The sequence below is a fragment of the Cynocephalus volans genome, chromosome 7, assembly GCF_027409185.1.
Source record: "Cynocephalus volans isolate mCynVol1 chromosome 7, mCynVol1.pri, whole genome shotgun sequence".
Classification (NCBI taxonomy): domain Eukaryota; kingdom Metazoa; phylum Chordata; class Mammalia; order Dermoptera; family Cynocephalidae; genus Cynocephalus; species Cynocephalus volans.
Window position 1 is genome coordinate 123,173,768 of NC_084466.1, and position 16,056 is coordinate 123,189,823.

At 39.3% G+C, this 16,056-nt stretch overlaps 1 protein-coding gene across 3 annotated transcripts in view; it reads left to right on the top strand.

Annotated features, from left to right (window-relative positions):
* The first annotated feature begins 7,336 nt into the window (after positions 1-7,336).
* The window catches only part of EXOC6 (exocyst complex component 6), a 205,165-nt gene continuing 196,445 nt past the window's right edge, over positions 7,337-16,056 (top strand). For all 3 annotated transcript variants that reach the window (XM_063101916.1, XM_063101918.1, XM_063101919.1), the window contains exon 1: positions 7,337-7,525. In XM_063101916.1, coding sequence (XP_062957986.1) covers positions 7,404-7,525 — 122 coding nt within the window. In that variant the 5' untranslated portion in view covers positions 7,337-7,403. The remainder of the gene's footprint in view (positions 7,526-16,056) is intronic.

Sequence of the window (16,056 nt, forward strand, 5' to 3'; positions counted from 1 at the left end):
CAGAAAGAAATGTTTATATTTTGTAATGATGACTATGCTAATTATCCTAACTCGATCATCACACATTACTCACAGGTATTGATACTTGAGTCTGTACCCCACCAACACGTACAATCAATTACATCTCAATAAAAAAGAATTGATTTTTAAAACTTTTATTATTACTGAGAAATTTTATTATTTAAAGAACCATAGGAATATAGTTTATCGAGGAAAACACAGATCCATTGAAAGATTAGAATGCTTTTTATAATGAAATATTATATCCTGAATTTTTTGAAGACAATAGAAAAAATATAGACTGGATCTGAGGAATCACAATTTTAAGTGCTATAGATTTTTCTTAAAAATCCATCAAATAACAAACCGTATTGCTGTGAGTCTACTGAGAATAATAATTCTATATGTTTAAACTTAACTGAATGTCTTGAAAGATTTCCTCATGTTGAAATATTGCTACTAATATAATGAAAACAACTTTTAACTATTTTATTTTAGCCTTTGTAAGACACTCTGTGATATCATGATTAAATATTTGTTGGTTGCTCATTACTTAAAGCACTGTGCTTCTGTGTCAAGACTTTCTTGAACAAATATTTTTTGAGCACCTACCTTGTGCTAGCTGCCATGTTAGCTGCTGTAGCAGCAAAACAACAGTCCACCCTGTCTCAGGCAAGCGTCCCCTTGTTCACCACCCCAGGCACACTTTCACTGCCTGGCCACGTCCTCTCTCCACATTCGCTGTTGGTAGGACACATTAGTTGTTCCTACCGTCTGCTTTGCATATGACTTTGCTGAGTCCCTTCACCATCTTGGAATATGTGAGTGGAACACATTCTCCACTTCTCAGTCCCAGTGACCATTCCTCTATGGATACTTTTATTCTCTTCTGAGTCTTCCTGGCATTTAAAAAAGAATCATTTTAAACATTCTTAAGTGCACAGTTCAGTAGTGATACGTATATTCTTCATATTGTTGTACAGCAGATCTCCAGAACGTTTTCATCTTGCAAAACTAATTTGACACTCTTTAAAAAACAACTTCCCATTTCCCTGTAACGGTCCAAGGTGATGCCATAAGCAGCAGCAGCTCTTTGTATGTCACCAAATATCACCTGCCTTTCACCTCTGCAATGCAGCCATACAAATACCATACAAATCTGACAGTGTCACTTGAAATACAGAACACTGCCCAAAACGCTGCCCTGCTGCGCCTGGCAACTACCATTCTACTTTCTGTTTCTATGAATATGACTACTTTTGATACCTCATAAGAGTGAAATTATACAGTATTAGCCTTTTGTGACTGGCTTATTTCGCCTAACATAATGTCCTCAAAGTTCCTCCATGTCATAGCAGATGACAGAGTTTCCTTCCCTTTTAAGGCTGAATAATATTCCATTGCATGTTTATTCCACATTTTGTTTATGCATTCATCTGCCGATGGGCACTTGGGTTGCCTTTCCTGGCATTTTTATCCCTTCTTTTCTAACATTCATCTCTTTCTTCATGTATTAAAACTATTTGGGTATTTATCTTTCTCTTTTCTTATCTGTATGTTCTTTATTTGTTCATCCATCCATCCATTCAACAGATATTACTGTGTCCCTACTTGCCAGACACTGGAGATACATCAGTGAGCAAAACAGCAAAAATTCTCTGTTCTCATCAATCTGCATTCTAAGAAGGGACACAGACAATAAACAAGTAAGTGAAGTGTACAGTACGTCCACAGATAGTAAATACTAAGGGATACAAATAAAGCAGAGGGAGTTGGGTGAGGATAAAGAGGCTGAATCAAGGACAAAATGTTAGATTTGGTTTCCAGTGAAGGCATCAGTGGGAAGGTGAGTTTTGAAGGAGCAAGCCAAGTGGACATCAGAGGCCAAAGCACAGAAAGAGGGGAGAGTCTGAGGTGGAGCACGCCTGGCAACACGTGAGGAAACTGAGGAGGCCAGAGCAACAAGGTGGAATGAGCAAGGTGGGGGTAGCAGGAGATGAGGTCAGGGAAGTAGGGGGTGGCGGGAGAGGCAGAGCATGGAGGGTCTTGTAGATCATTCTTAAAAGCAGGATATGTGTCTGAATCATAAATTATTACTGCAAAGAATATTATTTGAATGAATGAATAATAGTCTCCTCTGAACACATTCCATGTTAATCCTGTCTCTGGTAAAGGATGGTCCCAAGAAAAAACCTCCAAGTTTACTCTAAGAATCAGGAGGCTTATGTTTTATTCTCTATTCTGCTACTAAGAGAAAAATCTTGGCAATTTTTAAAAATTAGGCAATTAAAAAAGATCTCCTTCACTCCAAGGATGATCCTTCCATTTAAAAAGCTATGATTTTAGAGAGAGTGTGTATGTGTGCGTGCGTGTGTGTGCATGTGTGTGTAACAAAGCGACTATTCAGATAAGAGACAAAATAAGGGAGGGTAGGAATGACAAGTGCCTGATGTCTCTGAAGATTAAAACAGAGACAGAGAGGAAGAAAGGAAGAGGTGAAGAGATGCTGAGCAAGATGGTTCCCTGGGCGGGCCTTCAGAGGCAATGCTGGCCTAGGAGAGCTGGGTTGCCAGCTAGAGAGGATACGAAGGTAGCACTTGTGGGTATTAAAAGTTCACATATTGAGTTTTATGGGGAGGAAGTGGAAAATACCTGTGCACACTTTGGGCAGTGTTCTGTATTTCAACTTACACAGTCAGATTTGTATGGTATTTGTATGGCAGCATGTCAGAGGTGAAAGGCAGGTGGTATTTGGTTATGTATGAAGAGCTGCTGCCACTTGTGGCATCACCTTGGACCCTTACAGCTATCCCCTACAGGATGTCCACCCACATACCAAATGAGCCCAGGAAAGTAAGTTGTAAGGGGTAAAGGTCACTCTAGACTCAAGAGTTCCCATACTCTAGGTTCTCCTGATTTTTTTGGGCTTTGGTTTGCGCTATAGGCTCCCAACTCAAGGCTGACTTCTGGCCCCACTGGATTTGGTAATGCTCATTCTGCCTTTCTAAAATCTTGGACTTGTTATTCCTTAATGTTTCATGACTCTGTCAGCACTTTCTGTTATAGCCCCATAGATTCTCAAATCCTAGTCAGGCAGCATATCATCTTCCTAGATATTTGATGTATTTTGATGCTATTGTACATGGAATTGATTTTGTATTTTTCCTAGTCATTACTAATAAATAGATATACGTTTAATTTTTTATTTAGAGATCTTGCTAGATTCACTCATTAATTCCATTTGTTGATCTATCTAGAGTTTCTATACATACAATCACATATTCTGCAAATGTCAAGTTTTCTTCTTTCTTACCAGTCTTTACATCTTTTTTTCTTTATCTTGCTTTATTACACTAGCTAGGACTTCCACAACAATTTTGAATAGAGTTAGTGATTGTTGTTTTCCTGAGCTGAGGGGGACAATGATTGGCATATAGTCATTAAGCAAGATATTATTAGCAGGGAGCTTTTTGATAGACTTTTCTATTCCTAGGTTGCTGAGTGGTTTTTTTTATTTTATTTTATGGACACATGAAAACATATAAATGTGAGCGAGCTACTCCCACAGGGAGGTATTGGGTAGTGGTAAGAGGGGGGACCTCAGACTCCACCAAGACTCTGAGCAGAACTGAACACCAGGTGATATCGTCCAGGCTGGGTCACCTCCTTTTGATACTCTTCTCCTACCTTCTGGGCTACGCTGGCCTTGTCTCTATGCTCCCAAATATATGTCCTAGATACTGCAAATTGTAGAGGGAGCACCTGTGCCAGTGAAATCCATAGACATAATGCTTCCCACTGGTGACTCCAGTACAGAGCAAGGAAGCCAGGATTCCAGTCTTAGGGAGGGAGAAAGGCAAAAGATGGACAGAGTTTTATTTGAAGAATAAACCTACTTAAAAAAAGGTTTCTAGTTCTAGAGGGACTGGGGTTCCTAGCAGACTAATAAGGCAGAGGCTCAGTTACAGAGAAGGAAGAAAAAGGCCCAGAAAGGGGCCCCAGGAACCATATCAATATCACATGTGGCCTGATGACATATCCCCAAAATCGTCTTAGGGCAGAAAAAGGCCCAGAAAGGGGCCCCAGGAACCATATCAATATCACATGTGGCCTGATGACATATCCCCAAAATCGTCTTAGGGCACGATTTCTCAACATGGGCACTAATGGCATTTGGGACTGGATAATTCTTTGTGTGTGTGTGCGCACGTGTGTGCATGTCGTGGGTGGGAGGGGGGAGGCTGTGCTGTGCACTGTAGGTTGTTTAGCAGAATCCCTGGCCTCTCCCCACTAGATGTCAGTAGCAACCACTTCTAGAAGTGGCAATCAAAAAATGTCTTCACCCATTGCTCTGGGGTTTGGGGTCCCCACAAGATCACCCAGTTGAGAACCACTGGCCTGGGCCCACTTAAACTTCTCCTGTCAGAGGTCAGGCTCGATCCTAGGAAGGAGTCAAATAGTTTGAGCTGCAGCTGGGAGAAGAGGTTAAGGGTCAAGACTAAGAACATTCCAGTCACACGCCATTCTTTTTTATGGGCATCTTGGAATATGCCTGTTTAAAAATTTTCCATTTCCTCCTTTTCTTTTCCTTATTTAGTGAATTTGTTGTCAGCACTATGGGACAGAGGAGGTTGTTTTTCTGACTGTTCCTGTAGGGAGGAGAGCCTCTCCTGTTCATTCAATCTGTACAAACTTCTGGCAGGAAATGGCACTCAAGGAAAGTTTTGAATAAAAGGAAGATGCTGGTTTCTCCAGTGGAAACAGGAAGTTGTTGCCTGTGTCTCAAACAGCATAGAAGAAAGTAAGAGGCAGAGAGAAAATTCACTTCACAGACGTGGGAGGAGCAGAAGAGAGTGGGGTGGGAGTACAGGGAGGGTGGGGGGAACTGAGGAGCAGAGGGAGGCAGCTAGGCCACCAAGTTAGAAGACCTTGAACCTTCTGGGGGGGCCGGCTGAACTGGAAGAGGAAGATGGCACTGCGTAGTAGGCAGGGGTCATGCGGTAGCAATGGTCAAAGCTATAGTGGTTTGTTAATTACACTACTTTATAGCACAATGTTATATTATTCTAAAACTACTCTATTCAAATCAATACAAGTTCTTTATATATACATTAAGAGCATATGCGTACATTCTGGAATCCCTTTGAATAAAGAGACAGCAAATGTGGCAAAATGTTAACCACCAGATTGAAGGGTATATGGTTGTTCATTGTATTCTTCTTATAACTCTTCTGTACCTTGGAAAGTTTTCAAAATAAAAATTTGGGCTGTGTGGAGAGAAGAATCATTTCTTAACTATGTGATATGTAGTACTGGATTGGTCATCACAGATATATGTTTATGGATACGTGGCATTACCTACGAATTTGTTCTCTACAGTGTAGTATAATGATGACCAATGCTGTCTTGTGACAAGAGTGATTTCTCATTGTGTATTTATATATTCTCAGGTTCTGATAAGTGCAATCTGGAATTGTCAGATTTTTGCATAATTTGGACCAACATTTCCCTACAAAGTAGAGGTAACTCTTAGCTTGTAGCTTTCAGTATCATTCATTCATTCAATAAGCATTTCTTGAGCACTTACTGTATACAGGTGTATACTGTTAAGTGTTATGAGGAATACAAATATAAACAGATATTCTGCTTGTAAATAATCTTATAATTTGATATAAATTAAAAACCTTGCACATAAATGACTTTAACACAAGATATAAAATAATTTTTTGTCATCTTAAAGAAGGGTACTATTATGTCATCTTAGGGGGAAATGTTATTAGGCACATTCCTGTTGAATTTGTTTCATCCTGCTGTGGAACAAAAAATATCTAGGGCTGAGAGTTGGAGCTGTTGGTGGGGTTGAAGTGAAGAATGCTGCATTGGTTTGCTATTGGTATATGACCCATCAGTCAGTGGCTAAAAACTACAAACATTCATTATTGCTCCTGCATCTGTGGGTCAGTTGGGGCTTGGCTGGTCTAGCCTGAGCTTGGGCAGACAGCTCCTTTTCAGGCTGCTGCAGCTAGATGAAAACATATGCTTCTCCCTGTGGGTCTGTGGATTGGTAGGGATAACTGTTTCATGTATCTATCTCTTAGGGCATGTTTTTCTCAAGTGATGGCAGAGGTGCAAGAGGACAAACAGAAATATGTGAGGCCATACAAAGCTGAGGCATGGAACTCACATAGTGTCACTTAAGTCATGTGGTTAAGCCCAAAGTCATGCATCAGGGGCAAATACTGTGCACGCAGTGAAGTACTGGCCAGGGTATAGATGCAGGCAAGAGCAAAAAGTTGACAAATGCCTCATGGTTGTGTCATGCTTTAAATACTACATATTTGGAAGAAAGAACTTCAATTTTTTTCCAGAGCTATTAAAAAAATCTGATAAAAAGTTAATGTCACTACCCATCCCTTTAAATACTTTCTTGTACTGAGCAAGAAAGCATGAGATTAAACTCAGAGATGAGGAAGATCAAGTGCAAATGGTTAGGAGAAATATGAGGGTACTTCAAAAAGCTTGTGGAAAAATGGGGTTAAAAGATAATACGAGTCTTTCCATGAACATTTTGAAGTGCCCTCACACATGCCCATTTGTTCTTTAGGCCTCGCTGGGGCTGGCTGTAGGTCTCATTTTCCCATGATATTTTGGGCCTCTATTCCTGTGCTCTTTCATCCTCTCAGTGGCAATCAGCCCCCTGAAAACATCTTATGCTTTTTCTTCCTCCCATCAAAACCTATTCTGGAGAAAGGATTTGGCAAACTCATTCACAGTTGAGGCATAAGCAACTGATGAGGATTAAAATCTAACTGCCTCCAGAAGAATTTGAATTTGAACAAGAGATTAAAGGATCTATAACAGAGGAAATTTACACAGCAGAGAGTAGAGTAGAGAAGCAAAGGAGATGCGGGAACAGGGAACTAGCCTGGTGACTTCAAAGTCACACCCATAGGACAATGCATTTTTCCTGGACAAGTTACTTGCTTGGGTTTGTGGGGAAGGGCATAGTTGTAGAGATACTAGGAGTGTAGCGTTAGTTATGTATTTAGCTTAAATAGTATAGAAATACATGCCCTATCCAATCAATTTTTATAAATTTGTATAGTGTAATGATTCTAATTCTTACTTATAGTTACTGTTTGAGAAACAAGTGAATAAATATAGCAGGTGTCAGGCAGGAACTTTCTGAACTGTGTCAAGGTTAATAATAAGTAAAATGTTATAAGTAGAGACAGGACAGCAACAGCTGTGCAACATTCTTGGAAGCAAGGACCTTGATAGCATGAAGTCAGACAGTGAGCTTGTTTCTGTTTCTTCTTTGGGTGAACAGAGAATCCTTATAATAATTATAAGGAAAACTGCATTTAATTTATAAATTATAATTATTTTGCACTCAAAATCTAATGTCTGCAGCTGGAAAATCAGGGGCATGTGCAGCAATGTTGGAAGAAGACACAGATCAAACTTATGAGAATGTCTTGGCTGAGATTCAGTCTTTTGAGCTGCCCATTGAAGCTACTTTAAGGTAGGGCACATTTATATCTTATTGTTTCTTCGTTAGCAGTAATAAGTTAGTACTTTCCTCTTCTTTTTATACTTTTCTTTATAACAGAATAAAAATATTTTTTGAAAAACAATTATAGTTCTGTATATACTTAATCTCAAAGTTTTCTTATCCATAGAGAAATTATAATAAATAATTAATCCACTTTTGGGGGCATTATATTTGTTTCCTGATTTATTACCACAAGTTTTAAAAAATATAAATGACTTTCAAGTGATCAAAAAGGACCTTGTATCATCTCCAAATAGATATTCCATCTCTATTTATCTGAGGTTTCAATTGTTTTCCCTAAAATACCTCTCAGTGAAAAACATTCAGAATAATTAGACATATCAATTAAACAAATTTATATTTGGGTGGATATAAGCTGTAGAAAAAAAAATGTGGAACATTTGTATTGTTGCTGCTCTCTTGGGTATACAGTGACCTCTCAGAGATGTATTTTTTTGGTTCCATATAAGATTTAAAAATAGCTTCTTTGGTAATATGGGCATTCATTTGCACAGTTCAAGAACAGGATTAAAATGAAAGCTGAGAGGATGTTGAAGACCACCTGTCTTTGTGTTAAAAGGGCAGCTTTTAAAACTTAGTTCTTTCTGACTACTTGTACCTGACATCTATCAGTGTGGGAAAAAGATGTTAATCACAGAATGTGATAGTGACGGTTAATAAATACTTATTGACTAATATTCGTAGATTAAGTGAAAGGATTTGTGTATGTGTGTGTATATGTATGTGGTCTTCTCCTTCGCAGAAAGGTCCCAGGGCCAAGTGCTTTGAAATCCACTATAGTTTAAAACTGAAAAAACTCCCAGATATTTAAATTTTGTTTTGCATTACACATAGTTTGAATCTCTTCAAAGGGCTAAAGGTAGTGTCAGGGCCATGGTAAAGTGTTCAGATTTACTGGTTGATTCTTGGATTACCAATATGTAGATGTAGTTGCAAAATAATTCCAACTTCATTATAGCTGTTCCATATACCTTCATCTTGTCTGAGCATCGTGAATATCCTGTGAAGAATGGCAGGTAATTTTTACGTTATTCAACAGGTAGAAGTAATCAGAACTTTTTAGCAATGGGAAACTCAATACTTTTTTCCATATGGAACATACTTTTTACTGTACCAGTGCCTTCTAAAACTTGTGCATTTTCCTGGTGGCTAGGTCAGAAGTGTAAAGGGGAATAAGAGAGAGGGTGAAGGGAGCCTAGATATGTTTTAGTTACTGTGGCCTTTGCTGCCACTGCTGTTGCAGCGCCCTCGGCCTTCAACCCCCGGCTCTTTCCATCTCTCCTCTGGTCTCACAACCCTGGCCGACATCTTTAGACTTTGTCCTGGAACTATCCTCCCAGCTAGTCTTGCTCTGGGGTTGGATCCGGATTCCTGCCTTGGTTCTTGGGTCTTTTCTACCCTCTGTTCTTGGGACAAATACCCCAGGACAATTTTTTTTTTTCCTTTAAATTTGTTTTTTCTGAATTGACCCATGATAATTGTACGTATTTATGGAATACAATGTGAAATTTGGGTACATTTATATAGTGTGCAATGATCATATCAGGGTAATTAGCATAACCATCAACTCAAACATTTCTCACCTCTTTGTGTTGGGAACATTCAACATCCTCTCAACTAGCTGCTTGTTATACAGTAATTTGTTGTTGACTGTAGTCTCCCTGTATTGCTATAGAACACTAGATCTCTCTACAATTTTGTATCTGTTGACCACCCTCCTCAGGACAAATCTTGTACCTGGTCTTCCTAAAGAAAGAATCTTTTATATCTGGCAGGCACAGCATTCTCGCAGCATCACCCTAGAGAGTGGAGACTGAACAGACATGTTCCTTAGGTGCTGCCCTGTCACCTCCACCACTGGGCCTGGAATTCCACTGTTAGCTTCGTGTTTGGGCTATGAGAAGGGGGTGAGAGCACTCTTTTCCAAAGGCTACTGTTAAAATGTACCAATGATATTTTGGGGGATGGAGTGGAGTCACAGAGCTCCTAACTAGCCTTTATGTGGGTCACTATTAGCCAAAATTAGTTTTCCTAAATTGTAGCTCTAACCATTTGGTTAGATAAAGACTTCTTAGGCTGGCATTTGATGACTTTCTACACATACATATGCATGTCATTGATATTCCAATGTAACTATTCTGTTCCACTGCTCTTACAGAACACATCAATCCATGTGGCCAAGTATGAGGGCTGGAAAATAAAGACAGGACTTTAATTTTGTCCAAACTAGACTGTTTACTATTTGACAATATGCCCTGAGATTTTCTTCCTCCTGATGCTCATGGTTCTTTTCCCTACTATTAGTTCTTACTTTTGCCTGCCAAAATCCAACCTATCTCACAGGGTATAGCTCAAATGTTCTTTCTTCTACAAAGCCTCTCCTGACCCCCACAACTATGAATGATCCATCCTTTGATGGACTGAAGACCCAAAGAATACAGAGCATTTATTCTATCTCACTTGGGTGTGTGTGTTTTGTGTAATAACCACTTTCAGGTTAGAGATTCCTGAGGGCAGGGTCTGTGTCTTATTACTTGTATCTTAGTATCCTCTGCAGAAATTTCCACAGTGCCTGGCACATAGTAGCTAGATAAACATTTGCTGAACACTAATTTGTATGAGCGTATGACCTAATGGTGACCTTGTGAGGCAAAAGAAAGGAGGTAGTTCAGAGAGAATGTTGTCATTTCAGCATTGAAAAGGAGGAGGCAAAAGTGCAGTCATCCCTCAGTGTTCATGGGGAATTGGTTCCAGAACCTCCTGCAGATACCAAAATCTGCTGATGCTCAAGTCCTTGATATGAAATGGCATAGTATTTGCATATAACCTATGTACAGCCTCCTGTATACTTTAAATAATCTCTAGATTACTTATAATACCTAATACAATGTAAATGCTGGGCGAATAGTTGTTATACCATATTGTTTAGGGAATAATGAAAGAAAAAAGAAAATAATGAATAATGAAAGAAAATAATGGAAGAAAAATGTCCATACGTGTTCAGTACAGATGTAATTTTTTTTTTCCAAATATTTTTGATTCACAGTTGGTTGAATCCACAGATTCCGAACCCACTGATATGGAGGGCTGACTATATTTTAATAATTACAAGATCTGAGGGCATAAAGGGTGGAAAAGGGTTTGGCTGGAGGCAGATTGGCCAGCCGGGTCACAAAGGCCCTGCTGTGAGACCCTGGATAGACAGGGAGAGAAAAGTTAGAACACTGAGATGATGGGGCTGGGAATGCAAGAGGGAAACATTTCAGGGGAAAACTTTGCACCTGGGAATTGAGGCAGAGTTGAGGTAGAGTTCTCCTACTCATTTTTCACTGTTACAGAAGAAAGGTGTTGCTTTAACATCCATTCTGCTGTAAAATCCTAAACTCTGTTAGCTTCCTCTCCCTGCCCACCTTGTTTTCAGTTAGGGAATCTGACGTATCTTGTTCAAGGTCAATGTTTGGATCAGGGCCAGGTGGGGTTTGTTTCTCTAGCAGGGTAAACTCAGAGAGCTCAGTGACTGAGAACTCAGAGATGGTTTCTATCAATGTCATTTAAGGGTGACTCATCAGCTCTTCTTTTGCAGAGCGTGCCAACCCTCCTGGCACTATCATCCCACACATCATTGAGGAGAATGGGTCTCCTTTATCTGGAATTGTGAGGAGGTTGCTAAGACCTGGAGTCATGTTGCTGAGGACCGTCTATGGCCTACAGTCTCACCCTGCCCAGGCTGTATTCATCTTACCTCCTGACTCATGCTTGGCTGCTCTCAGAGCAAGCTTCCCCTAGGTGGTCCAGCCTGTTTCCTGGCTGACTCCATCAATGGGCCCTTGGGTCAGCTCTTTTGGCCTTCTTCTTGGAAGAAAGGACAAGAATCAGATAATTCTGAGGTCCTGTGTTTGTTTTCATTTTATGTGTGAAGTGGTATCATTGACCATCCATCGTATTAAGTTTGAAGGAGAGAGACTTTCAGGGGAGAGCTGAGAAACTATTCTTTTTCCATGGTTTATTCGTGTTGCCAATGAAACACCCACTAAAGCCATCTCAGACAGCTGTAAAAATTGAATTGGGGAATAAAATTCCAGGGTGGAAAAGTGAAATTTGATGTTAGCCATGCAGATGGTGATTGAACTTAAGAGAAAAAGGGAAAATGTAAAGAAAGGCTTACTGCTAGTGCCTGTGTTGTCCTAGCATGGCTCGGCTTTGGGCATTCAAAATCTCCTGGCTGGCAGAATGTTTGTAGGCTGAAACTCACCAGCAGGTGGGGGAGTCTGGAACTAGTTTTGCTGTCCTAGTTCTTTTGCCCTGGGCATCATTGTTTTCACCTTGCTGGAACCATACGCTAATTTCTACTAGATGTTCTGGTTCTGTTTAGGTTTCCTGATTTTCATTCTAGTTCCTCCATTTGGCTTAAATTGCCAGCTCCTTCCATTAGGGGATTTGCCTGTCCCTAGGAGGATTAATGACTGTCTGGAGCCATGCTAAAGGAAACTACAATATTAGTACTAGTTTTGCTCAGTATTACCAACTTTCTTGAACAATGATAGTCAATAGGTCTCAACTAGCATATTAATTCTGATGCATTGGTAATGGCTGCCTAAATTCTCATGTCGAGTTAGTGATGATAGCTATGGTCTTAGGATACAGCAGCAGCAGGGTCTATAACATTTATTTACCATATTCACACTAGAATGCTTGCTGCCAGGTGTCACCCATTAGACCTGCTCCCCATGGATACTGACTCAGACCTGGACGTAGCCTGGAGCTCATTATGACTCTTGGGGTCCTGCAGGTGTGTTGTTAGTCCTTTAGGACAGGTCCTGAAGTCCTAGCATATCTGAACTGATTTGGCTTCAGAAGTCATAGCATGTTTTGTCATTGTAGCTGAGCCTAACTGAGATAAGAAAATCACGGACACATTGTAGGGCACTGCAAAGTTAGTGGGAGGTAGAGAGAGAGGGCATATCCAAAGAAGGCCCTGCAGAGGGCTGGGAAAAATAAGAGGAAAAGGGAATTGTACAAGATGACGTACCAGAAGAAATTTTTGTAATTGTTTTATGATAACATAATTGTTTTACACTTGTATTCACAGATTCTCTCAGGCTCTTTTCCAAAAGCTGACCATGAAGTTGTACCAGTTTAAGAGCAAACAGGATATTGTACTTCTTTGACTTTAATGTTTTCAGGAATGAAGATAACACACTTTTAGGAAAGGACAGAAAACAGTAAAAAAAACCCCAAACAAGCCCCCCCCCCCGCAAAAACCCTAAACTGTATAAACTATAAAATCTGAGGATGACATACACAAAAAATATTTGATTAGTTAAATTCAGCTGTAGATATTCTAGAATGGGCTTGCTGTTTATATCTTCAGAAATGTAAGATTTCTACTAAATCTTATTTCATTAAGTATATTGATTAAGATAAAAGGTCTAGGTTTTAATGTGGACCAGACACTTATTAGTTGTATGACTTTGGCCTTAGTTTCTGAAACTATCAACAGAGATTATACTAAAACCTATCTTTTAGGTTAGTGTATATAAAGTTCCTGGCACATGGTAAATGCTCAATAAATATTAGCAATTACTATTATTGTCTAATTTATATCTGTAATATGTATTCCAGTATAATATAATAAATATATACTTTAGAGTCTTGAAGTAAATAAACACTCTTAACATCTCAAAATACTGAGCAGGTAGAAAATATTGTCATGAAAATTTTTTTAAATTTTATTTTTTTAATTGACAATAATTGCGTGTATTTATGGGGTACAATGTGATGTTTTGATATATGCTTACATTGTAGAATGATTAAATCTAGCTAATTAACATATCAATCACTCCACATACTTATATTTTTGTGATGAGAACATTTAAATTCTATTCTTTCAGCAATTTTGAAACATATACTACATTATTATTAATTATAGTCACCATTCTGTGCAATAGATCACTAATGCTTATTCCTCCTGTCTAACTGAAACTTTGTACCCTTTGATTAATATCTTCACCCCCATGGCCCCCTGCCTCTGCTAACTACCATTCTATTTTTTACTTCTATGAGTTAGACTTTTTTAGATTCTACATATAAGTGAGATCATGTCTTTCTGTGCCTGGCTTAGAGTAATATAAATTTTATTTTGGTTGCATAATTCAGGGGAGAGAGGTATCCCTTTTTAAAATCATATTCACTAATGCTTATATTTTATACTAATGCAATATCATGATCTCATTTAATCTCTAATGAGAGTGGTGTAGTGTACTATATGTTGTAGATGTAAAATGAAATCCAGAGAAACTGTTCGGCAATAAATTTGGGCCTAACCATGACTGAGGCCTGCCGTATCTGCATCACTTCAGGAAAGCCTGGGGTCCCTGATGAGAGTGGGCTGTATAGATGCCTAATTTTTGCTGGACATTTAAATGATACCATTTGCTGTTTGATCTTCATTGCAACCCTAGAGAAAACTTAAAAAACATTTATTATGTCTGGGAGCCAAGTATTCCAGCCAGAGAGACAGTTTTATTTACTTTGTGGCTAAGTGAATGGGGCTTTGGAACCAGAAGAATATGGGCCCAAATTCTGCCTTTATAACTACTAATGGAGCTATTGAAAAGATTACTTGAATTAGGCATAAAATATATTTAATGTAATGCTTCATCCAAAGCAAATGCTCATTCCCTCATTCATTTAGCAAATAAATAATAATGACATACCTACAGTGTGGCAGGCAGTGGTCTAGGTGCTGTTGATACAGCGAGATCGGGACCTGTAAATTCCTTGCTCACAGGGAGCATGTATTTTAGTGAGGGGAGCCAGAAATAAATAAATAAATAAGTGGTAATAAGTGCTACGAAGAACAACAAAACAGGGTAAGGGGTAGGGAGCTTCAGAAGTCCTGTTTTACAGAGAGTGGCCAGGGAGTGAATGTCAGCTATTATTATCATTATTATTATTTCATTGCATTACATTAGTTACATTTCTAAACCTGTTTTGCTGAGAGAAGAGAAAGAAAAATAGGACAAGTGAGAGGAGAGGGAGAAAAGAGCAAAGGGCAGTAAAGGAAAGCTAAGTGGGGGAAGAGTGAGGAAGGGAATGCATTGACCAGGATGATGAATAAATAAACCAAGAATGAGGCGAAGGAAAGGAGGAGGAGGAGAGAGGAGACAATAGTTTGTGTTATAAGTTGGGGGATGGGATATGAAGGAAAGAGAGAAAATGGAACTCAGAGAAAAGAATATCTCTCTTTAATTGCTCAGTGGACTTTAAAATTTTTAGTTTTGAGATGAGCAAGCTAATGATGCTGTCAGGACATTGTTCTGAGGGCAGAACTAGTGACATAATTTATGGGGCCCAATGCAGAATGAGAATGCAGGCCCTCTTGTTCAAAGATTATTAAGAATTACAAGATGGTCATGGCAGACTACTAAATCAAATGCAACTGAATAGGTCACACCCATGAGCCAGCCCTGTCTGAATGAACAAAACCCGGGGCTAATTACTTTTGAATTCCTCTGAGGACTGGCCCATATTTCAGAAAAAAAATGATTTGATTTGGCTTCAATTTCAAATTTCCTTCTATTGTTCTCCACCATGGGGTCCAGATTTTTATGTAACAGCCCATTCCTGGACCACAGTTTTACAGCAGGAATCCTCCCTGGTGGGGCTGGGCTTTGTTTATTCTCTTCCACTTACCGAGTGTGGCCACTTGGGGTCGCTGCACCAGCAAGGTGGAAGCTGGAGTGCTCCCTGACTGTGGACTTCCAGAATGAGTGGCTAAAAGCCATGGGAAGGGTTAGTTTCCTAGAGCGAATATATGAGTATAAAAACGGCCTGCACTTTACATTTTGATACAGTTCTACAATTATATAACATGGGCTTTAAAACTCTTTAAGAAACATTTGAATGATATTAGGAAAGTCTTGAGAAGATACAGATCAGGACGTCTGCTATAGGGTTTCCAAGGGTGGGGAGGGGAATCTTTTTGTAGAAAGGTACCCTGCCTCTTAAAACGTGCTTTTACAACAACGTTAAGTTTAACAGGAAAAGTATTTGCATGTGGATCATTTTTAAAAATATTAATTGAGCACCTACTATATGCAAGGCACCAGACTGGACAGTGAACCATACAGTGCTCCTGTGTCTGACTTAGGAGCAGTGCCTGGAAGTGTAGACAGACTCAGCAAATTTTTTTACCACCATGATATGTGCCTCAAATGATGAGGACTGCCTCTAAGGACAACGATGAGGCTCTTGCCTTACAAGTGCAAGATCCAGAGGGCTCACTCAAGTGAATCTGGAATCAATAGTCTAACCTAAGGACATGTTCCTGTTGTCCGCTCCATAACAGCAGAAAACAAATTTCAGGCAGTTTACATCTATCAGGCATTCAGAAATAACGAGGTTAAGGTGCAGAGAACCCTGATACACAATCATGCTATTTTGTTAATGCTTAGAAAAAAGAACATTTATGTGTCTGA